Source organism: Saccostrea echinata, unplaced genomic scaffold (assembly GCF_033153115.1).
Source record: "Saccostrea echinata isolate AGI-Se365-2 ecotype Australia unplaced genomic scaffold, CSIRO_AGI_Sech_v1 ptg000043l, whole genome shotgun sequence".
Classification (NCBI taxonomy): domain Eukaryota; kingdom Metazoa; phylum Mollusca; class Bivalvia; order Ostreida; family Ostreidae; genus Saccostrea; species Saccostrea echinata.
In genome coordinates, this window is record NW_026889792.1 from 2,702,965 (window position 1) to 2,727,167 (window position 24,203).

At 35.2% G+C, this 24,203-nt stretch overlaps 1 protein-coding gene across 1 annotated transcript in view; it reads left to right on the top strand.

The window, feature by feature from the left end:
- Window positions 1–22,458, top strand: part of LOC133201230 (uncharacterized) — a 29,749-nt gene extending 7,291 nt beyond the window's left edge. The window contains exons 6-17 of the mRNA XM_061337023.1: window positions 67–374; window positions 564–578; window positions 7,912–8,056; window positions 9,476–9,574; window positions 9,693–9,712; window positions 12,811–12,914; window positions 17,279–17,419; window positions 17,685–17,876; window positions 19,002–19,160; window positions 19,425–19,547; window positions 20,707–20,896; window positions 21,324–22,458. Of these exons, the coding sequence (XP_061193007.1) occupies window positions 67–374; window positions 564–578; window positions 7,912–8,056; window positions 9,476–9,574; window positions 9,693–9,712; window positions 12,811–12,914; window positions 17,279–17,419; window positions 17,685–17,876; window positions 19,002–19,160; window positions 19,425–19,547; window positions 20,707–20,896; window positions 21,324–21,423 (1,596 nt within the window). The 3' untranslated portion in view covers window positions 21,424–22,458. The remainder of the gene's footprint in view (window positions 1–66; window positions 375–563; window positions 579–7,911; window positions 8,057–9,475; window positions 9,575–9,692; window positions 9,713–12,810; window positions 12,915–17,278; window positions 17,420–17,684; window positions 17,877–19,001; window positions 19,161–19,424; window positions 19,548–20,706; window positions 20,897–21,323) is intronic.
- Window positions 22,459–24,203: the final 1,745 nt, after the last annotated feature.

Genomic DNA, 24,203 nt, shown 5'->3' on the forward strand with positions numbered 1-24,203 from the left:
GTATTAAGTTTCATACAATATGAATCAGCTTTTGAGATTTTTTATGTGTGAATGGTTCTCTTTCAGTATCACATTCTAGTCATTGTTGCTGATGGACAGGTCACCAATGAGAGAGATACCATCAATGCTATAGTCGAAGCCTCCAGTTGGCCATTGTCGATAGTTATGGTTGGAGTGGGTGATGGACCATGGGATATCATGGAGGATTTTGATGACCGTTTACCACGAAGGAAATTTGACAACTTTCAGTTTGTAGATTTCCATAAGATTATGACAACATCCAGGAATCCACAGGCGGCGTTTGCTCTTCATGCACTCATGGAGATTCCGGACCAGTTCAAGACAATCAAAGACAGGGGCATGCTTAATTTCTAGTCAGATCTGTGTAGCTTATGCTTTGTATGTGTACAGAAGAGAAAGAGAGAGGAGGTTTAAAGTTTTGTAAAACAGAGATAATGTACTTCTTGTTAACCTCAAACTAACATTATCATGAGAATAGCATACTGTAATCTGTGCATGAAAAGAATTCTCTTAACATTGATATAAGATAATGGATCCTTCAGTGAACTTAGAGAAAGGTTATATTATCACCTGACAATATTGCAGAAGTTAATGCATTGTTTAGTATCTGCGGCTACAGATTACCTTTTAGATTTTGATCAGGTTTATGATCCAGGAATCTTGCCCTTCAGTGCATGTCAGACATGCAGGAATACGTCATCTGTTGTATGTCTGTCTATCTTTGAGGACTCACCCTTATACACTTAACCAGTAACTACTAGAGGATGAAAAGCATGATTTTTGGTAGTCTGTAGTTAGTCACACTACAATGTAGACAAGAAAGACAGATCAAGTACCGGTATATAAAGAAATACTGGAGATTTTCTTACAGATGTTGTAGGAAAAAAAGCAGGAAGAAGTGTATTGTTGGAGGTGTATATTGCCTGAGTGCCCTACATACTTGATTTATTTCATTGATAATGTTTTGAATTTTGTTCTTTCATTTTTTATCATCTCATTTAAAACAGAATACATCAAAATAATACTATTCCAGCTTTATTGGCTCAAAGAAACTGAGAGTATTTTCTTCCTTCCACTTTTATAGTTCATTATTGTACCATTATACTGTAGTACAGATTTTTGTACAAAGATGTATTTTCCAATAAAAATCAATGGAAAAGTCTGTTCAGTTGTTGACATTTGTAGAATAAATATTTTATTATTTGGTCTAGCTACAGTTGTACAGTGGAATTTATACGTCAGTCAGGAAAAAAAAGAAATGATTTAGGCTTGGAATACATTTCTTTTGATATTTAGAAAAGAAGAGTATAAAACAATGTATATATCTCATGTTTTGATTTAATGCAGTGCAACATAAAAGTTTAAATTGGTCAGCATAAAGGGAAAAGATAGTTTGATGTGCTTCTCTAAATCTGCCATCAAAGGAACAATGACCATGATGAGTTTCTGAAAAAACATTTAAAATCCATCCTCCTTTTATTAGTCCCCTACCATTGAAACCGGAGGGGACTATAGGTTTCCTCTGAGTCTGTCCGTCCGTCTGTCTGTCTGTCTGTACCTCTGTCAGTCTGTTCCACTTGGTTTTCCGCACTTTTTTTCTAAACACTTGCAGTTATTGAGCTGATTTTGGGTATGTGAGTGTATCTTGATGAGTTACAGTTCAAGTTTGCATTTCGTTCCGCTTCAATGATTTTTGATGAAATTACGACCTTTTCAATTTTTCACGGTTTTCCGCCACACCGTGCTGAAAGGGGAATTAATCAAAGCAAATATGGGGTGAATGTCTTAAACAAAGTATGATGATAATGAACAAGTTTTAAGGATCCATATTTGATAAACACAGCTTCTCAATATGTTGCTGTACAGTACTCCTGAAGTGTCTCCTTCCCTGCTGTAAATATTTTGGTGAGGGGTAAAGAAAGAGGCTTGGAAGAACATTTACTGGAACCTGCTATGTATCTATGTTTGTAAGGAATTTTATGTTTAGGTATGGTAAATTGAATTTAATTTGATTGTAGGGATTTTTATGTTTAGGTATGGTAAATTGAATTTAATTTGATTGTAGGGATTTTTATGTTTAGGTATGGTAAATTGAATTCAATTTGATTGAAAGGAATAAAAATTATTTAAAACTGACATATGATTTTGAAGAATTTCCTCCCTTAGAGAGGGAACTATGAGTATGAGTTTGATAACCACTTGCAGAATTAAATCCAAGTTCCTCTAAAATACAATTAAATAATGAGCCTTACTAACAAAGACAATGTTGTTACATCCTTTGCCAGCAGGGATCATACATACTGATCATGTAATCTATCTAATTCTTTTTTCACTACTGAATTATCTTAGGCAAAATGATATGTGGCTTTCATTTAACCTTTCAGCCATTTAATGCAAGATTTCAACATCCATCTGATACTTTTAATCCATTCAGACAAAGTGCCAAGGTCTTTTTTTTCATGTTTGGCCCATCACCTGGCTTTATCTTTGACGGAATTCATAATATTTATGAAATTTTGATGCAAGTTGAATGTTCGTGGTTCCCTATTACTTGTGGCCTTTTTAAAATATGTGATTTAAAGTCCTGATTGTTAACTATATTCATGTCATCAGGAGTTACTTGTTCGTGTCCAGCAATTTACTTAAGAGGCCCACTGGTCAAAACACTCACCTGAGCCATTTTAGCTCAGTGTTCATGGTGTGAAAAAAAGGACATCAATCTGCCAAACTCGTCCATTAAAGTAATTAGGACCCGACACTCTAAACCAAACTTTTCGACATTGTTTCCTTTTTAGTACATACTTGTATATATATATTAATATAGTAAAGAGTGTTTCGGCGGTTTTTAACGGGTACTTGCCCTAAGGCCTGCCTCTTCAGGGGTCCACCTTAGCAATATTAGTCTTGTAGTAAACATGATCTAATAATTATATCGCCTATGCTTTTGTCCTTGCTATAAGCTATAATTGGATCTGATGTAAATATTTCTTTGCATCTTATGTCTGTTTTCATTTCGTTCCAATATTTTAAGATGCGTTTTTTTAATCCCTTGATTCTAGGATTGTATTTTGTAACCATAACTAATTTATTTTGGAGTTTCAATTGTTTGTTGCTTTTATTAAAGATCTCCTTTCTGTCTGCTTCACTTATGCTTGCGATGATAGGGTCTATTTCAGTATCAGAGTCGCCTCTCTCTGACAAGTGTTTCTTAAAGTCTTGTAGAATTATACTGAGTGTTGTAGTATAAAGAATAAAAATTCCAACATAATTCACATGAAAAATTCTTACCCAATTTTGTGGTCCCATCTTAGCCCCAAGGGGTCATGATGTAGTTTAATGTTAATCTAAACATCCTGCATCCTCGCAATGTCAGGGATTCTACATGATTCCATTCGTGGAGTGGAATCATGTAGACATCATGACAGGCTTCTTTCGATTTTTGTCGGGCCAGTTTCTCTTATTGAGAGGTACCAATCAAATTAGAGCTTTCATAAGTTGACATAGAAAGTAAGCAGTTAACACCTCAATGCAAGTGTCAAAGGTTGTTTGGAACCGAAAGATTTAATGTGATTGGTCGAAATATAAGAAAAACAATCAGGATTTTCAATATAATCTCTGAAATGGAGTAACCCACAGTCAAAAATATATAAAACAATGGCCTATTAATGATCCAAGGATAGGTTGCATATGCAAGTTATTATTAAGACCATAGAATTTGCAAAATGCTGACTTTAAATGAGATTGTTGAAAGCCCTGTTACATCAACTTAAATGTCAGTAGCCTGCTTCGGTTTAAAAATTGGTCGTACTCAGAGCATGCTTTTGCAAATCGAATCACTTGGAAGACATAAACACATACTCAGGTGATAAAGTTACTACAATACTATGCTACTACAAAAAAATGAGGTTGACGGTAGTAAAGCTGATATCGTCCCGTTTGTCAGTTAGGCATAAACGTCATACAAGTCCGAAAAATCCAAATATGAAACAGATGTGATTGTCGCAGTATGTAGTATTTTTTTTAATTTAAAGTTTAATTACTAGGATATATATAGATATATATTGTGAAATGATAAAAAGTTTGTCGATATATCTGTCTAATTGACGATACCTTATTGCACATCTTCAGGATACCACCAATCATATTTAAGATAAGAAGTAAAAATGAATTGGTTACTGCTTAAAATATGAGAAGTTTGAAAAAGAAGATAGTGTGACTGACGACCGGAGTATTACACCCGTACTTTCTTTTGAAAGGTATAATAAAAATTGACAACTCTCAGGCGCGGATCCAAGATGTTTTCCAAAGGGAGAATTCCACCCAAGTCCCCCCCCCCAAAAGAAATTTGTTGACACTACTTTAGTTACTAGGTACATTTAATAACTCCGCAAATTCCGGGGGGGGGCGAACCCTCCCCCCCCGATCCTTGCATGACCCAGTGTGACTAAAAACTACTGTGACTCTGTACATAGATGCCGACATAAGACAGTAATACACACAGTGTTGTCTCTAAATATACTCTTCTTGGTAACCATTGATGAAGTCGCAATATTTATTCTATAATTGGCATAATTTTAAACAGTATCCCATTTTAAAAGCATAAAATGCCTAGGTGAGCATGTGGCCAATGAGCCTCTTACGTTAATAACTCATATAATAAATTCAGTACTAGTATGATAAAGAATTTAATGAAGCATAAGTTCTGTTTAAAAAGGAGCTTAAAATTTTCGACCCTATATTGGATTGAAATAAGAATTCCGAATCCCTCTTGTACATTTACATCTACAAGACACCACCAATAATATTCCAAAAGATGATTTGTATTCTGTGTAAAATGAAAGAGAATTCCTGGAAACATGAATTATGAAGAAAAATGTTTTTTTTTTTTTTTTTGCTTTTTTTTTTGCCAGTGTCTCCCCTTCCCTAAGAAAATTGAAAATTCCGAAACTTTTTGCGCATCTACAGGACACCACAATCATTCGCCAAAAGATGGTTTGGCTACTACATGAAATGTAAGAGGAGTTCTGTGAAGATTTCATAGAAAAATTCATGTTTTTTTTTTTAAAACCTTCTATATTGGATCCCAGGGTGAAAATTAAAATTCCGTTTCGACGCCAAATTAGCCCCCATGGTGAATTTAAAAATTCCAAAACCCAATTAAACATCTACAGGACACCATCAATTATAGGCTTATTCCAAAAGGATGGATTGGCTGCTGAGAAAATGAGGAGTTCTGGGGACAAAACATCTTACGACTGAGATAACAATTTGACAACTCTGTAATATTTTTTTAAAAATTAAATATTTTTATTTTTTCTTTAATATTTTATCTAATGTAATAGAAATATAAAAGATTTTTATTTAGGTCACCTGAGTCATTCGAGTGACCTATTGCGATCTGTTTTTGTCCGTCGTCGTGCGACGTGCGTCGTCCGTTAACATTTGACCATGTTCAGCTTCTTCTCTGGAACCGCTGAACCCATTTCAACCAATTTTTGCATAAAGTATCTATGAGTGAAGTGGAACAAAATTGTGAATTTCATGGTCCCTGCCCCCCTGGAACCTGAGGGATGGGGCTAAAACCACCAAATTTAATGCAATCTTTAAAAATCTCCTTCTTTACTCTTGGGCATCAAGCATGCGGTCAAACTTTTGTCATGATTGTAATAAGCGTTGAGTCCTCTTCCAAAGTTGTGAAATTCATGACCCAGTGTCACGGGTTCTGGTGCTAGGGTGGGCCGGGCTATATAGATCATATAGTGAAAGTTGCATTATTTCTTTGAAGTCTTCTTCTCTGCTCCTGGGTATTTAACAAACCAGCTAAGCACATGGTTATAATGAGCAAGGGTGTATTTTCCAAAATTGTGAATTTCATGGCCTCAGGGTCACGGGTTCTGGTGTTAGGGTGGGGCTCTTTTGATTATATAGTAAAAATGCATGAATTGTTTGAAAATCTTCTTCTCTGCTTCTAGGTATTTACCAACGAACTAATTAGGTAAATAGTTATGAGCAAGAGGGCCTAGCTCTTCCAAAATTTTGAATTTCATGGCCATGGGTCAGGGATTCTGGTGTTTGGATGGGGCTCTATTGATTATATATTGAAAATGCATTAATTGTTTGAAAATCTTTTCCTGGGTATTATTTAAACAAACTAAGTGAATGGTTATGATAAGCAAGGATGTCTCTTCCAAAATTGTGAAATTCCTGGCCCCAGGGTTCTTGTGAAAGGGGAGCTCTATTGTTACTGTAAAATCACATATTTTCGTTGAGTCAAATTTTCGTGGTTTGAGAAAAAAATATGGGTTCGTGGGGATTTGATTTCATGGATGAAGAATCGTTGAGCAGTTATGAATATGACATTTTACATTTCATGATGGACATGATTTCGTGAATCTCTTCATACCTCGAGAACAACGAAAATCAACTCCCCCCATGCATGAAAATTACTGATTTCACAGTATACAGCGAAAAAGACTAATTTCTTTGAAAACATTCTTTTTTGCTCTTAGTTATAAAGCAAAGAAACTAAGTGTATAAGGGTTTCTCTTCTAGAATTGGGAGTTACATGGCCCCTTGGGTCAGATGTTCTGGTGTAAGGGTGGGGCTCTATTGATGATATAGTGAAAATGCATTAATTCTATTAAAATATCCTGTCTGCTTCTAAGTACTGAGCAGATAAACAAAGCGCATAATTATGAGGGTGCTTCTTATAAAATTTTTACAACTTGTGATCTCAGGGTAAGGGGTTCTGGTGTTTCTTGAGGGGGTTATTGATAATATAGTGAAAATGTGTTAATTCTTTGAAAAACTTCAACTGAGTGCATAGTTATGATGACGAGGGTACCTCTTCCATATTGGGGAAATTCGTGTCCCTGGGTCATGGGTTCTGGTATTAGTGTTGGACTGTGTTGAATCTGTATTGGAAATGCATTTATTTATTTCTTTGAAAATCTTCTCTGCTCCTGGACATATCGGAGGTAAACAGAGTAAAAGTTTTAAATAAGGATATCTTTATTAGATTTTTGAATATTTGGACCATTTGGTCAAGTGTTCTGGTCCTGGCAAAGGCTCTATTAATTTGTATTCTACTGAGAGAAGTTATTACCCTTTGCCATTCACCTTTGATATAATTAATCACTGTAAATAATGTATTTTAAAAGGTAAATAGAATAAGAGAATTGTGCAAGAATTTTTATTATACAAAAAGTACTTTCTTAGTTTTAATGATCATATAGACTTTTAAATAATAAATAAATATATATATATAAAAAATTAAAAATGAGGCAAAAATATCTCATCTTATTTTTTAAATGTTCTTCAAAGACAAAGAAAGGCCAACGTGAGTGGTAACAATATAGGGGTAGAATAATACGGAAGCACTCATATTTTGTTAATTAGTCTGTATGATGATAGTGATAAATGGGGGACAAATTAGAACTTACTTTATGAGTTGATTAATTATTTCCTTGATCCGGACCATCCTATCTCTCTTGCTTTTGGGCAACAACGGTATATGTTGGAGATTTATTTCAGCTTTAAGTTTTAATATTCCAAGAATAAGTGCCGAGGAATGCCTTCTCAGGATCTGAGAATATTTTCGAGCTCAATAATTGAAATAGGATTCCGATTATACTCCAATGAAAATCTTCAGCCGCATTTGTGCCTCCATCCTAGATCAGAAACATTGCTCTTAACAAACTTAAATGTATACTCCATTAGAGAAACGATCACAAAAAATGACCCAATTCTACAAAAGATTTTTAAGATCCAATACAAAGAACCAAGCTCTCCAAGAAGTAAAATATGAGGCAGATCCGGGGAATGCATGGAAACAAGTTAACAAAGAGGAAAGGATTGTTGCAGATATAGAAACAATACACTATATCCAAGGAAAGAACAGTATACTTCCACAGAAAAACAAGGTCCCCCACAGAATGAGACGGCAATTAAACAGGAAGTAACAGAGAAAGGAATGGTAGCAGACCCAGAGAGTGGTGAGGTAGCAAGGAAACAACAGGCTCCAGACAGGAGAAAGGTAACTACAGGTAAACTTCGGTATCTCGACATCGGATATGTCGACAACCTGGGATATGTCGACATCCTCCCGCGGTCCCGGCAGTATTCACTTTATATTATTAATAAATGATTTGCAAAATCTCTGATATGTCGACCTCGGTAATGTCGACAACCCGGGTTATCTCGACGTATATTCATAGTCCCAAGAGCAAAATTTACCTGGTATATGTCGACATCGGCAATTTTCTGCTCTACTGAACCTAACTGTTTGTCAGACAGGGTCGCTCGTCACGCACGGACGACTCCGGGTATCACGACGTCGTCAAAGTTTCACACCTTTCACACCAATGTTTTGACTGCACGCTGCTTAATTAATTTTATAGACTGTGTTTGTAGGTGAATCCCAAGCCCCTTCGGCGTCTTTGAGAAGTTAATTGAGCTTGGGTAATATCATCGCTAAATCTACACGATTCTGCGTAGATGTACAGAATGTTATTTATATCGAAACGTAACATAACTTTTAAATTTGAAAAAGATAACTAAATGACAATGAATAACAAAAACTCACTGAAAAATTCATACTAAGGAATTAAAAAAAAAGTTTTAATGATATTTTGTAGTTAAAATGTATTCAACAGGAAACAATCCAATTAACGACACGATAGACAGAATCAGTCGTAATTCGTGCATCCGTAACATCACTGTACGTTAGTTTAGATACACAAATCTCTTTAAAAAATTAATTTTATTGTACATTCTTTCTGAATGAAATAAGAAAAAATAATCCGCATTTATTATTTTTTTTTACCGTATATCGGATGTCGACTTTATACGGTTCGAAGTTTATAGAGCGCATTTCGTATCCTGTTCTGACGAAAAGGCAAGTTACACTCGAATGCAGCTCAATGCTGTAACTTGTTGCTGAAACTTTGTGAATTTAGAAAGATTTCGATAAGGAACACGTTTTATAAACAAGATTTTTAAAATAACTTCTTAGATTTTTAATAAAAATAGAGGGAATTCTGAAATATGTTGAGCTACAGTCTATATTAAAGTCATGTACATATAATAAGCTTGTCTGTTTTGCTATGCAATGAAATCTTGGACGTCAAGTCTCAACTCTGATATCTCGACACCTCGGATATCTCGACATTTTCCGATGGTCCCGTCGATGTCGTGATAACGAAGTTTACCTGTATAATATAAAAATTACAATAACAAACCTTACATAATTATCAGCTGTAGCAAGTAAGGTAAAGGCAAACTAGTAAAGTAAGGCAACTCGTGAAAAAACTTGAAAGTGCATATTTTTCCTTTTTAAAATATTGTTTTGCTATCCTTATGAGGATTTGCAAAATTTTTTTTTTTTTTCGTATGAAATAGTAGTAGTAGAATATAATTTCAAGTACTTATATTACAACTTTACATTTTTTCTTAGTTTCTGAATGCCAGCAAAGACGATGGCGATGATGACGATGAAGATGATAGCTTGTTTGGACCACGGAAACTGTTTTTTATTGGAGTAGATTATTTCAAGGTAAAATTTATGTCTGTACTTTAAATACCTTTCTTTTATCTTTCTAATTGTGTAAAGTCAATGATTTTATTATTCCATTCTTTTGTTTTTTACACTTTCTGTATCTGTTTTCTTCCAGGGCGATGAAAAAAGCAGCAAGTCTAGAGATTGAGGGAATGAGAACAATCTTATTTGAAAGAAAAAAAAATGTTTCTGATAAAACGTAATAAAATTCAGTTTTTTTTACCGAATTAAAAGTGTCGGTGATTTTTGGAATGAAGTTAATTTATTTGAAATCGTAGAGGTCAAAATTCAGAAAATTTGTTTATGAAAAGCAATATTTTATTCATGCAAATAGGACAAGCAAAGATCGGGGGATGGGGGGGAAGGACGGGAGTCTGGACCCCCTGGAATTCAAGATTTATTAAATTTCTTTGTAAAAATCACCTTGGACCCCACCTAGGAAAGACTGACCCCTCTTAAAAAGGAAAGTAGTCATGTTTCTGAAGAAAATCGTCTATGGAAAGTGTCTACATTAACACCTCCTCGCCACGAAATACGTTTTTCAGTTTTGGGCAAGTTGTTTACTTTTTTGGGGGGGGGGCAAAAAATTTCCGAGTATGAGATTTGTTAGAGTTGATATAGATCCCCCTCCCCTGGTAAAAATTCCTAAATCCGCGCCTGTAGGAGAAAATGGCATTAAAATCATAATATAACGTAATGTAAGAAGGGATACTCAAAATATTATGAGAACTCATGGACAAAACAATTTATAGAGAATGACACTTAAATCATGAATAAAATCTGACAGCTACATGGATAATATGAAGTGAATATGCTGGATCACATTATATCAAAGTATTTGAAACTTGTTTGGTCAGTTCAATTTAAACTAGTGGGTATTGTTTTTTTTCTTCTTTTTTTTTTAAACATTTTCTTTACCAACATTAACGAGTGCAATAATACGATCAGGGCCAAAAATAATGATGCATTCCACGATCTGTGTACAAAATTTCAAGTCTTCATGTCAAACGGATCTTAAGTTATGGTGTGGTCGTGTTTTTCTTTATTTGACCTTGAATGAAGAAAGCGGCAAAGGTCAAATATTTTAATGCAGTGCATTTAGTCTTAATGTTGTATTTCCTTGTTCCAAGTTTGAAACCCTAATGTCAAAAAGTTATGACCTGGACTATATTTTCATGTAAAAGATTGACTTTAGTAATAGGTCAAGGTGAAAAAAAATCACGCCTCCTCTATACCACCTCTCCATGTTCCAAGTTTGAAGTCTTAATGTCATGAGGGTTCTCAAGTTATAACCAAGTCGTGTTCTCTCAATTTGACTTTGATGAAGAAAGGGGTCAAGGTCAAAATTTTGGTGCAGTGCATTTTGTATCAATGTTTTCTTACTATGTTCCAAGTTTGCAATCCTAATATCAAAGGGTTCTCAGGTTATGGCTTTACCTCTATTTTGATGTAAAAGATTGACCTTGACCTTACAAATTAATAGCTTGAGTACCCTTTGATATTAGGACTTCAAGACATTGATACAAGATGCAACGCATCAAAATTTTTTTCTTGACCCCTTTTTTAAGCTTCCCCCAAGGTCAAATAGAGAAAAAACTTGATTAGACTATAACTTAAGAATCCATTCTTCATACCATCCATTAAGGTGGTATGAAGGAAGAATGCACTCGACCAAAATATTTGACCTTGGTCCAATTTATAAGCCCAAGGTCAATCTTTTACATCGAAATAGAGTCCAAGCCATAACCTGAGAACCCTTTGATGATATTAGGATTGCAAACTTGTAACATAGTAAGAAGACATTGATACAGATGAACTGCACCAAAATTTTGATCTTGACCCCTTTCTTCATCAAGGTCAAATTGAGAGAACACGACTTAACCATAACTTGAGAACCCTTTAAATATAGTATTTAATTAAAAGATTGACCTCGACCTTATAATAATTGGATCAACGTCAGAAACTTTGATGGCATGCACACCTTCTCCACCTCTGCATGTTCCAAGTTTGAAATCTTAATGTCAAAGGATTCTCAAGTTATGGTCAAATCGTGTTTATTTTCTATTTGACCTTGAAGGGAGAAAGGAGCCAGGTAAAAAATCTTATGCAGTGTATCTTGTATTAATGTCTTCTTTCTATGTTACAAGTTTGAAGTTCTAATATCAAAGGGATCTCAAGTTATGGCCTGGACGATTGATCTTGACCTTATAAATATGTCGAGGTCAAAAACTTTGGTGGCATGCACTTTTTCTTAACGTCATCTGTTTGAAGTCGTAATGTCAAAGGGTATTTAAGTTACGGCCTGGAAAAATTTGGATGAAGAAGAAGAATAAGAAGAAAAAGAAGAAGAAAATCGACAAAAACAATATGTCTCTCCATGGAAGGGGAGACAAAAATCACGATCAGAAATTTTTTTCTAACAACGTTTTTTAAGCAAAATCTAAAGCTCTTTGCCTGTGCCATTTAAGTACATTTCATTTATTGCTATGGGTATGGAATAGTCAATGATTAAGGATGTTTTATTAAGCTTCATATATCAGTTTACAGGCGCGGATCCAGAAATTTTTTCCAGGAAGGGGGGGGGGGGGTTGGTTCCAACCCTGTCAGCAAAAAAGACAAAAAAACCCCTAAATTCCCTTCCCAAACATATTAAACCCGGAAAATTACTTGACAGGCAAAAAAACAAAACAAAACAAAACAAAACAAAACAAAACAAAACAAAAAAACAACAACAACAACAAAGCAAAAACACACACACAAAAAAACCAAATAAAAATAAAAAAACGTAAATTCCATTTCTAAAACGTGAAAATACCTATTTCGTGGTGGTGATGGTGGAGTCCACGTTTTCGGGGGGGGGGGGGGGAGGGGGTGTCCAAAGTCATTTTTTATTTGCTTCAGTACACTGTATATACATTTTATAACTCTGCAAGTTCCGGGGGGGGGGGTCCGCCCCCACCCTCTAGACCAGCGCATGGTTTATTTTATACTATTTTGATCCTCTAAATTGTTGTATTATACTCGGGTGACCGTTTTGTAGTGTCCTATAGCTAAAATACTTGTTGTGGAATGAGACATGCATTTTTTTCTTAGTCGTAATTTTTTTTTTTTTCTTGCAAAAGGTGCCACAGGTTCCATAACGATTTATCTTATTGTATCATTAGAATCGAAACTTAGGATGTTTTCATAGTCAAAATTCACCAGTTTCGTGGCATTTTTTTTTACACCAAAAGTTGCCATAAAGGGTCTCCGTACAAGAAGGAAGAAAACGCCATGGATGAGTTAAGGAGTTTTCTTTCCGAACATCAAACTGCAATTGCAAGTCTGATCGTCACAGGTACATATAATATAAATAACAATCTATGTTTTATTGCTTAATGCGTTGTAGTCGATCGACTTTAAATTTACGCCAGAGTTGCAACAAAGAAAAGCAACTCGAGCAATGGTTGCATTGAATGACGTGTTGCAGTAATGAACATAGGCTTAGCGACAAATGAGTGCATTTAATTCGAAAGAAGGGGGATAAGTATTGATATGTCAATTAATAGTCTGCAAAAGACCTCATATAACCCTTGATAATGGGTCGCTTGGAATTACGCATTCAAAAGCTACGGTCTGCTATTTAAACCATAAATTTGTCCTTTACAAAACGTTTCAGTTGAACGGGAACATGATATGCATTCATTTCTCTGTGTAAGTTCGGGCCGTGGATATCGGCTTGGGTAGCTCAGTCGGTAGAGCAGGGATGTAGGATCCCGGGTTCGATTCCCGGTCCAGCCATACATTTTCTCCTTTCCTGTTAACATAATTTGGTGCCACTCTGGACTTGCAGGTGAAAGTCCTGATAGGGGCAATAAGAACTTAGTTTGTGTTTTCGAGGACGAAGACAATTTAAGGTGGGAGGAATGTATTGATTAGGGTTGTGAATATCGGCCTGGATAGCTCAGTCGGTAGAGCACCTGACTAGAGATGCAGGGGTACGTCCCGCCGGGTTCGATTCCCAGTCCAACCATGCATTTTTTCCTTTCCTGTTATATCTGAATGGGTATTGTCAACGATGAGGATATTGCCGATACGACCAATTATTAAAGAGAGATAAATCACATGGTATAACTTATTAATCAATAAATCTTTCATAGAATTTAAAGAAAACCTTTTGCCATATGTTTGTAAACTGTTTGTAAAATGTTTAACAGAGTATTATTTTCTGGTTTTTTTTTTTCTATGCATGTGGTCTGAAAGTATAATTGCCCCCCCCCCCTCTTTCATTGAAAATGGGGATATTTGTCTGTTTTTCTGTCTGTGTGTAACACTTTCGTTTCCGGGCGATATCTCAAGAAACGTTGAGATTTTGCAATGAAATTTTATACCACAACTCCCTATGGCCCTGACTGCCCCTTTCAAAGTGGCCCGACCCATTGTTTTTTTTGTTTTGTTTTTTTTTTTGAATGCCGTTGTTTAACTGTTTTCAATATTTTTTACACTTCCAGTCATTGTCATTTAATAGTTTGAACAAATGAATGAATAATTTCCGGAATTTATTGCTATATACCAAATACCGGTATTTTAGTCTCCGTATCACGATATGTATCGCACAATAATACCGGTATACCGATAAAATCGCGCATCCCTAAAAATTTTTGGCATCGATCACGGTCAAAGTTTTAGAGTTACTCCCCGTTTGTATTAAAATAAATTGTACATTTTCGATACAAAGTGAGAGATGACATGCTATCGTTATACTGCGTTTCCGAACTGTAGAACTACATTTATATTTATAACACTTTTTAATTAGGCGCATTAAATATTTGTAAACTATAGTTTACAACCGTTGACTGTAATTAACAATTGTTAACTATATAATAATAGAGTTGTAAACCATAGTTTATAAATCGTCAAACCGTATTTTTCAGATAAATAGAGGATATTCAATGTTTTGTAGATGAATATGGAAATTATTTTTTGATATTTTCACGAGTGCGAATCACGAGTGAAAATATCAAAATATCCTGTCTCACGAGTGAAATAAATTCCATATTCATCTACAAAACATTGAATTTTCTGTTTATTACATTTTTTTTAATTTTCCCTTTGCCTCTGTCTTTTCGTAACACAGTGTCATAGGCTTAACGTCATAGTTGAGTGGTTGAGATGTCATAGCTTACCAGTTGTGAGATTGAAACCATTACATAGCATAGATTTTAGCAACATATTTGAGAAGAAATTTGCAGTTTTAGCTCTATTAAGATGGTTATTTACTATATCTTATGACAGGCAGAAATTATTTTTTACTTACTTTGATATCCTTTCACACTGTGAGAGAATATCATTTTGGTATCCTTTCACACTGTGAGAGAATATCACTTTTATTCAATAAATAAATCACAGTATTTCACTGTTGAAAATGTAATAAACTATGTTTTGCAATCGCAATTTATTTAATTGATTACTTTCGTATTAAGTATGGTTTATACTTGCGAAACGTAGATTAAGGTATTTTAAAAATATGGTTTAGAGATATGAAATACGTAGATTAACGCCGTTAACTATAATTTACGGTCCGTAAACTATAGTTTTCAGTTGATAAAAAATGAAACTATATTTAGCTTATATTTTTTTTTAATTTGACGTGCAATATGCCCATCATCTGCTTCCCAAAAGACATATCCTTTTAAGGTGAGAGAACACAGGCACTTGTTTCGGTAATAAATTTTTAACCCATAGTATAATAATAACACAAGGTATCTAACTCCGAATTACACGGAGTACCCCCTCCCCCAGAATCGCACTCATTTACACTTTCTGAGGAAATACACTGACAAACTGTTTATAGCTATGTTTTCTACGATAATTTATCTACACAACCATATATGGCATGCTTGTCTTTATTTTCTTAAGTCTCCGTAAACAGCGTCAAAACTCTGCTCGACGTGTGGAAAAGTCGAATTCAACCATGAAATGGTATGTGCTAATCCCGCACAGAGAACAAAATTAAAAAATGAGTGGGTTTAAAAATTCAATTCCAGTGTTTAAATATTGCATGAGTAAATAGAACTTGTTTACGTCTGATTTTCCCTGAAAACATTACGATGTTTATCCGATGTAATTTTAGAAACAGATTTTTAGCCAATTAAAATCTCTGTGCGGGATTAGCACATACTATTTCATGGTTGAATTCGACTTTTCCGCTCGACGAGCAGTTTTGACGCTGTTTACGGAGACTAAAGAAAATAAAGACAAGCATGCCATATAAGGTTGTGTAGATAAATTATCGTAGAAAACATAGGTATAAACAGTTTGTCAGTGTATTTCTTCTGAAAGTGTAAATGAGTGCGATTCTGGGGGAAGGGGGTACTCCGTGTAATTCGGAGTTAGAAACCTTGTGTTATTATTATACTATGGGTTAAAAATTTATTACCGAAACAAGTGCCTGTGTGAGAGAAGGGTGAGAACACGCCTCTTACCAATACGAACAAGATAGTCTTGGACCAAACCATGTACATGTAGCGTCTGCATGACTTTCATCTCCATAAATACACCTAAACCACAGGCACTTGTTTCGGTAATAAATTTTTAACCCATAGTATAATAATAACACAAGGTATCTAACTCCGAATTACACGGAGTACCCCCTTCCCCCAGAATCGCACTCATTTACACTTTCAGAAGAAATACACTGACAAAGTTTATACCTATGTTTTCTACGATAATTTATCTACACAACCTTATATGGCATGCTTGTCTTTATTTTCTTTAGTCTCCGTAAACAGCGTCAAAACTGCTCGTCGAGCGGAAAAGTCGAATTCAACCATGAAATAGTATGTGCTAATCCCGCACAGAGATTTTGATTGGCTAAAAATCTGTTTCTAAAATTACATCGGATAAACATCGTAATGTTTTCAGGGAAAATCAGACGTAAACAAGTTCTATTTACTCATGCAATATTTAAACACTGGAATTGAATTTTTAAACCCACTCATTTTTTAATTTTGTTCTCTGTGCGGGATTAGCATATACCATTTCATGGTTGAATTCGACTTTTCCACACGGCGAGCAGAGTTTTGACGCTGTTTACGGAACTAAAGAAAATAAAGACAAGCATGCCATATATGGTTGTGTAGATAAATTATCGTAGAAAACATAGGTATAAACAGTTTGTCAGTGTATTTCCTCAGAAAATGTAAATGAGTGCGATTCTGGGGGAGGGGGGTACTCCGTGTAATTCGGAGTTAGATACCTTGTGTTATTATTACACTATGGGTTAAAAATTTATTACCGAAACAAGTGCCTGTGACCTAAACCCTCTTTTTCGACCAAATGGTCAAAGAAATTTAGAAGCATAAGGTCACGTTCTTGCTCATCATCGTTGTTAATTAAGCAATGGTAAAGAAGAGGAAGCCTGAAATCGCAATCTGACTGTCCGAGAATTAATGGGAAGCCATGTTCTTAATATACTTTAACATCACAAATTTTCGTGGGGTTTTATTTTCATTCTTCTCATGGTTTGAAGAGACCTAAGAATTCAAGTCCTCCACGAAATGTCAATTTTCCATTATAAAACAACTAAACACTTCGTTAACCAAATCAAATTCCCACGAACCAATTCTCCCCCCCCCCCCCAACCACGAAAATAAGTGATTCTACAGTAATTTTCGATATTAGTCAATGAGACAGGATTTTTCCTGTTTTTTTCCTGTTTAGGAGTGACGTTATATTTGTTTCGACTGTGGGCAGCGGGTGGGAAATGTTACAGTAAAGCTCGCCTGGATGGGAAGACCGTAATCATTACAGGCTGTAACACGGGGATAGGGAAAGAGACCGCTATCGACCTAGCAGGCAGAGGTATGTGGCTTGATTTTACAAAAAAAAAATCATCAAAATTTTGAGAAAATGTTTCATTCTTTACCTATTTTCATGAAATGTTTTTTTAGCTGGAAAATACTTTATTCTCAGAGAGAGAGAGAGAGAGAGAGAGAGAGAGAGAGAGAGAGAGAGAGTCTTTCTTCGTGTCTCTTTTTGAAGAATCTGGAAAAATATAGTAAATTCACAATATTTCATCTATGAACGCATGAAAATGAGAGAGACAATCAGTAATAAATCGTTTTAGGAGCCAGAGTGATCATGGCATGTCGTGACCGGGGTCGGGGAGAGACGGCCTTAGCTGCAGTCATTGAAAGGACCGGAAATAAACAGGTCGTCTTGAAGATTCTTGATCTGGCTTCACTGGATTCCGTGAGAAAATTTGCCGAGGACATCAACAAAACGGAACCCAGACTTGATATTTTGATCAACAATGCAGGTCGTATTTTCAAGCTACAATATAAATGTGGTCGAAAGATCTTTTCAAGGCATATTGTATTGTTTTGTTTCTAATCATCAAATCAATAAACAAGTTATCTAAATATTTTTCAAAATGGTTTTGTAAGGTTTTTATAGTTTTATTGTCGGAAACCTCTTTAAGGATTTTCTTTTTCATTCAAAGTTTTCTCTACAAAGTTCATTAATCAATATTATGACTGATTTAATCACATTTAAGATAAAAAGATAATTGCATTGTGAAATGTATATTCAAATGCTGGAAATCAATGTATTCCTTGTAGCCTTAAGAAAATAAAACTTCTTGTAACCATCGATATATATGCATCTAGAAACTATAACGTAAATAATAACGAAACCTCATGAGATACACGGCCTTTATGATCAACGAGATGCTGCTATCCATTTAGAGGGAAGGCTATTTGTTTTGGCACATGTACATTCACAAAAAAGAAAAAATATATATAATGCATTGCCAGTCACATTGATATTGAAGAATCTATATATATATATATACATTTTGATGATTCAAGTTTAGTTAAGTCATGACCTCTTTGAGCTAAGGTTTGGTCAGAGTATGAGTTCAAATTCTCATGGAAATAAATAGGACAAATATTTTAAAAATTTTCTTCTAAATAAACAACAGGACAAAGGTTACCCAGGTGAGCGCTGTGGCCTATGGACTTCTTATTGTCGATACGTACATTTCAATTACAGAAACTGTTTTTGATATTTCAAGATCAACACTTAATATTAGCTCTTTTGTTCTTAGAAAGCGCTAATCTGAGCGGGATTCGTCGAGACTAAACAATTTGTACTAAAGTCTTACTACTAGTATTCTAAACTCGCAACAAAACTCATTTACACACTGAGTACACGTCAGTACAAATTTTTAGTCTCGACGAATCTTACTGGGATTAAGTAATCGTTGGAAAATATTGAAACAGAATGATTTCTTTAAACATTTTCTTTCGTCTCTAACGTTGTACGCAACTATTCAGAAAATTTCTTTGGGCATTCTGTTTTAATACTCTTGTGAAATGAAATGGTTGGGAACTATGAAAATAGTATTATATTGGTGATAATGTGGAATTCAATTTATCAACAGGAGTGATGATATGCCCATATTTGAAAACTGCTGAAGGGTTTGAAATGCAGTTTGGAACCAATCATCTTGGTCATTTTCTGCTGACCAATCTACTATTGGATAAAATCAAGAAATCCGCCCCAGCAAGAATTGTCAACGTGTCCTCCCTTGCACACATTTGTAAGTGCTAGTGTGGGTTTGATTTAGTGACCAGTACTGAAGAAGAAAATGCATACTTCCAATTTTATTTCTAAGTATTCATTCAGTTTATCTTTTTTATACAATCGTATTCTTCTGTTCTTTGAAATCTGCACAAAGGTTATATATGGGCTAGAGTGTCTGGAACTCAAACAAGTCATATAGTATAGGTATCGGCTAGACATACATGACCAAATATTTAATTTTGGGCATCAAAACTAAATATTTATTTTTATTATTACATAGTCACCGACAAAATAAATTTTGATGACATCAATAGTGAAAAGAGCTATAATCGAACTCAGGCTTACGCTCAAAGCAAACTGGCCAACATCCTGTTCTCCAGAGAACTCAGTAGAAGACTCAAAGGTAAGCAGCAAAATCGCTGAGTATAAGACGAATCTAAAAGATTAGTGTAAATATAATGCTTTATACAGTAAGTTCCGTCTATGGTCTGGTTATAGCCCACGAAACCAAAGATTTCATAATAATAACATATTATTCACTTGATTTTCATTAAATACTTGAGTTAGTGACATTTTTCATTTCCGTTACGTAATTGACACGTTGACATTTTGCATCTGTCATGCTCTAATGGTGGATCAAAAAATTGGAAAATGACTCTTGGATTGTTTTATGCCCCCGGATCGAAAGATCCAGGGGTATATTGTTTTTGTCCTGTTTGTCTGTCTGTCTGTTGTCAACTTTAACCTAGCCAATAACTATTGCGCTATCAAGGGTAAGGCTTTAATATTTGATATGAGTGTTCATTATGATAAGACCTTTCCTTGGGTACCACCATATATGACCTTTTGACCTTGACCTTGGAGATTGACCCAGCTTTGCAAAATTTTACCAAACTTTAACCTTGGCCATAACTTTTGAACGGTTGGTGCAAGGGCTTTCATACTTAATATGTGTAATTCTTGTGACAAGACCTTCCTTTGGATACCAACAACTTTGACCCTTTGACCTTGACCTTGGAGTTTGACCTACTTTTGGAAAACTTTAACCTTGGCCATAAATTTTGAACGGTTGGTGCTAGGGCTTTCATACTTCACATATGTAATCCTTGTGACAAGACCTTTCTTTGGATACCAACAGCTTTGACCCTTTGACCTTGACCTTGGAGTTTGACCTATTTTTGGAAAACTGTAACCTTGGCCATAACTTTTGAACGATTGGTGCTTCGGCTTTCATATTTCACCTTTTTATTTCTCGGGAGAAGGCCTTTCCTTTGGCACCATTAATTTTGACCATTTGACCTTGACCTTGATGTTTGACATACTTTTGGAAAAAAAAAACTTTAATCTTTTCCATATCTGTTCAATGGTTGCTTCTAGACCTTTCATATTTCATAGGTTTATTCCTCGAGACAAGACCTTACTTTGGGTATCAACATATTTGATTTGCATTTGAGAAAGTTTAACCTCTGCTATAAGTTACCATACGGGGGCATCACTGTTTCACAAACACATCTTGTTTTTTAAACATTTCATTATAAGATGCAGGTAACTTTTCCTTTCAGGAACTGGCGTGACGGTCAACTCTCTTCATCCCGGATCAGTAATTACTGAGCTACAGAGATACGTCCCGGGATATAAGATTATATGGCCTCTCATTGCCTTGATTTTTAAAACTCCGAGGGAAGGTGCACAAACTAATATTTACTGTGCTGTTGACGAAAGTTTGGATAACGTCACTGGAAAATATTTCAGGTATTATAACAATTTGTGAAATCTCAAGATTTAATTGAGTTTTGATTTGAAGAAAGTGTGAGCATCTAGTAATAAATTTTTCATCATCGATTCTTCGTGAACATATTGTGCTCTGTTTTCTTTCTTTATTCCACGTTTACATCTGCGCTTTCTACTTCGGGTACACACAATGATTATAAAATACTATGTATTATTATACTATATATTATGGTCTCTTAGCTAGTTACCAAGATATGAAGAAGAGAATATTTAAATGCAACACTTACTTGTGGTATTACTTCTAGTATGATAACATCTAGTTTAGTATCATTCTGAATTAAAATGCATCTTTTCCAACTCTGAAATGTTAATATTTAAAGAAAACTGTAATATTCATTTCAGTGATTGTGCTGTTTATATTCCAGTGATTGTGCTGTTTATATTCCAGTGATTGTGCTGTGAAGGAGGAATCAAAAGCAGCCCAAGATGACGAGGCAGCGAGGAGACTTTGGGAGGTGTCCGCTCAAATGGTCAATCTGGACAAATAAAATACTGGGAGTCATCCGATGGTCGCTCTGTTCAAATGAGATGCAAGACAGGACAAACAAGATACTGACATAGGTGTGGATAAACGGGACACTGACTAAGGTCTGGACAAACAAGACAATGACATAGGTCTAAAAAAACAAGACACTGACGTTGGTGTGGACAAACAGGACAAACAAGACACTGACTTAGGTCTGGACAAACAAGACACTGACATATAAGTGTGGGCAAACATGACACTGACATAAGTGTGGATAAGCATGACATTTTCATAGGTCTGGACAAAAAAGACAATGACATAGGTCTGGACAAACATGACACTGACATAGGCCTGAACAAACAAGACATTGGCATAGGTGTGGACAAACAAGGCACTGACATAGACCTGAACAAACAAGACACTGGCATAGGTCTGAACAAACAAGACACTGACATAGGTCTGGACAAAGAAGACACTGACTTAGGTATGGACAAACGAGACACTGACATAGGTATGGACAAACAAGATACTGACATAGGTCTGAACAAACAAGACAATAACATAGGTCTGGACAAACAAGACACTGACATAGATCTGGACAAACAAGACACTGACATAGACATTGACACAGGTATGGACAAACAAGACATAACAAAGGTCTGGACAAACAACACAATGACATAGGTCTGGACAAACAAGACACTGACGTTGGTCTGGACAAATGAGACAGTGACATTGGCAAAGGGACATTTAATTGTTTATAATCTATGCAAAACATTCACAGTATTATAAATGCATAATCTTTTGTACATTTACAAACTTTTGTACTTGTATTTAGTTGTTTACTCTTATAACATATTGTTTTTCTAATTTGTTTTAAATCAGGTATTGGCCAATTTAATCAACTCAAATAAAGTAACAAAAAATAAATTAACAAGAATATTTAGTTACATAGTTATCGTGTAGACATGTAGAATTTTCTAATGATGAGGTCAATAAATAAAATAGAACGTATGGTTTTGTGTTTGATATAATAATCTACAGATTTAGAAGTTAATATGTTTCTTCTCTGTGTCAAAGATACATGTAGTAAACAAAAGATGTTCATGTTGAATATGGACATGCGATATAGCTATTTCAAAATAAAATTGTGCATTTTGGGATAAAAGTGTGAAATTATGTGTATAGGTAGAGTAATATATTTTGGATAATGGACCACTTCGTTGGACAACCACAGATGATTTTGGCAGCCATTTTTCAAAATGGCAGTCATACGCCACAGTTACAAATTCCCCCAAAACTGTAGTAGCTACTGGCTTAAAAGGATTATAAATAGATTTGTATATATGTAGAAAACTTTTTAGCTCACCTAACCTTAAAGCCCAAGTCAGCTAATTCGTCCGCTGTCTGTCAATGTTGTTGTCGTCGTCGTTGTCGTGATCTTTTAAATTCTTATCTTCTCCCAAATTACCCGTCAAATTTCAATCAAACTTGCCATTAAGCATACTTGAGTAATAGAGATACAAGTTTGTTCAACTCAAGTCCAGCGCCCTTTTTCAAGGTGAGCTAATTTGAGTATTATGAAAATTTAATGGCTTAATTTAAAAAAAAAGTCTCAAGAACCACTGGGCCAGAAAAATGAAAAAAATGGAAATGGTTCCTAATGTAGTGTAGATTCATGTTTGTGTAAATAATGACCCCTGGTTGTAGGGTGTGCCACAATAGGGGATTAAAGTTTTACAGTATGAATATATAAGGGGAAAACTTGGAAAATCTTCTCAAGAACAAGGCTATGGTTAACGATACAAATATGCTAGCATCCTCAGGAGTGCAAATTTAATTTATTCAAATTATGGCCACGAAAGGGAACACAGTTTTACATAAGAATATGTAAGAAATCAATTAAAATCTTCTCTAGAGTAGCAGGGCCATACTATATCATGCTAAAATGCAAATATTGGATTCAAATAACAATCTGCGGAATCGTCTACAAACGGCTGTTTAGGTCATCATTGTTGACCCTGGGGCAAAGGTAGGAATGAAATCTGGTATCAGATTTTATTTAGTGCATGTTCTAGTATACAGGAATAAATCTTTCAAAGAAACTTAGCCTTATTAATATTGAAGCATCCCAAATGAATGTTGTGTTGATTCAAGTATCATAACCCCTAAGGGGTTAGGATGGGTCACAATATGTGGTAACAAAGTTTCATGTCAATTAAAAAAGAAAAGTTCTTCTAAAGAACATCAAGGCCAAGATTACGTAAATGAACGTAAATGAGCGTTGTATTCCATCGGTTTCTTGTTAAAAATAATTATCCGGAACATCGGATTCCTTTATGAGTATGGCTGGGTAGTCATCTTTAAAAACGGTTATTACGACTACAGAGAAGGCGACTTTTTCTCACATGAAATATGTGGTAATAACGAACAGTATTCAAGCTCAAAAGTCCATTAAACAATACAAATCTTGGAGCAGAGCAAACACGGACCACTAAGACATCAGAGGGATCAGGTGCCATCGAGGAGTGAGCATCCCCTGCCGACCGGTCACACCCGCCGTGTGCTCCTTGTCATGATCGGGAATAACTGAAAAATCCGTCGACAATTGCCATACAATTCGTATGAAAAACGTCAGTCAGCATTTGACTTAACGATAGATTGTATTTGCTGACAAGGTCATTGTATCGACCATAGAACTTACGTAATGATGACGTTAAACGAGACTGCTGATATTCTTGTTTCAACAACTTTTTTGTCAATAACCTACCTCGTTTTAGAAATTGGTAATACGTAGAGCAT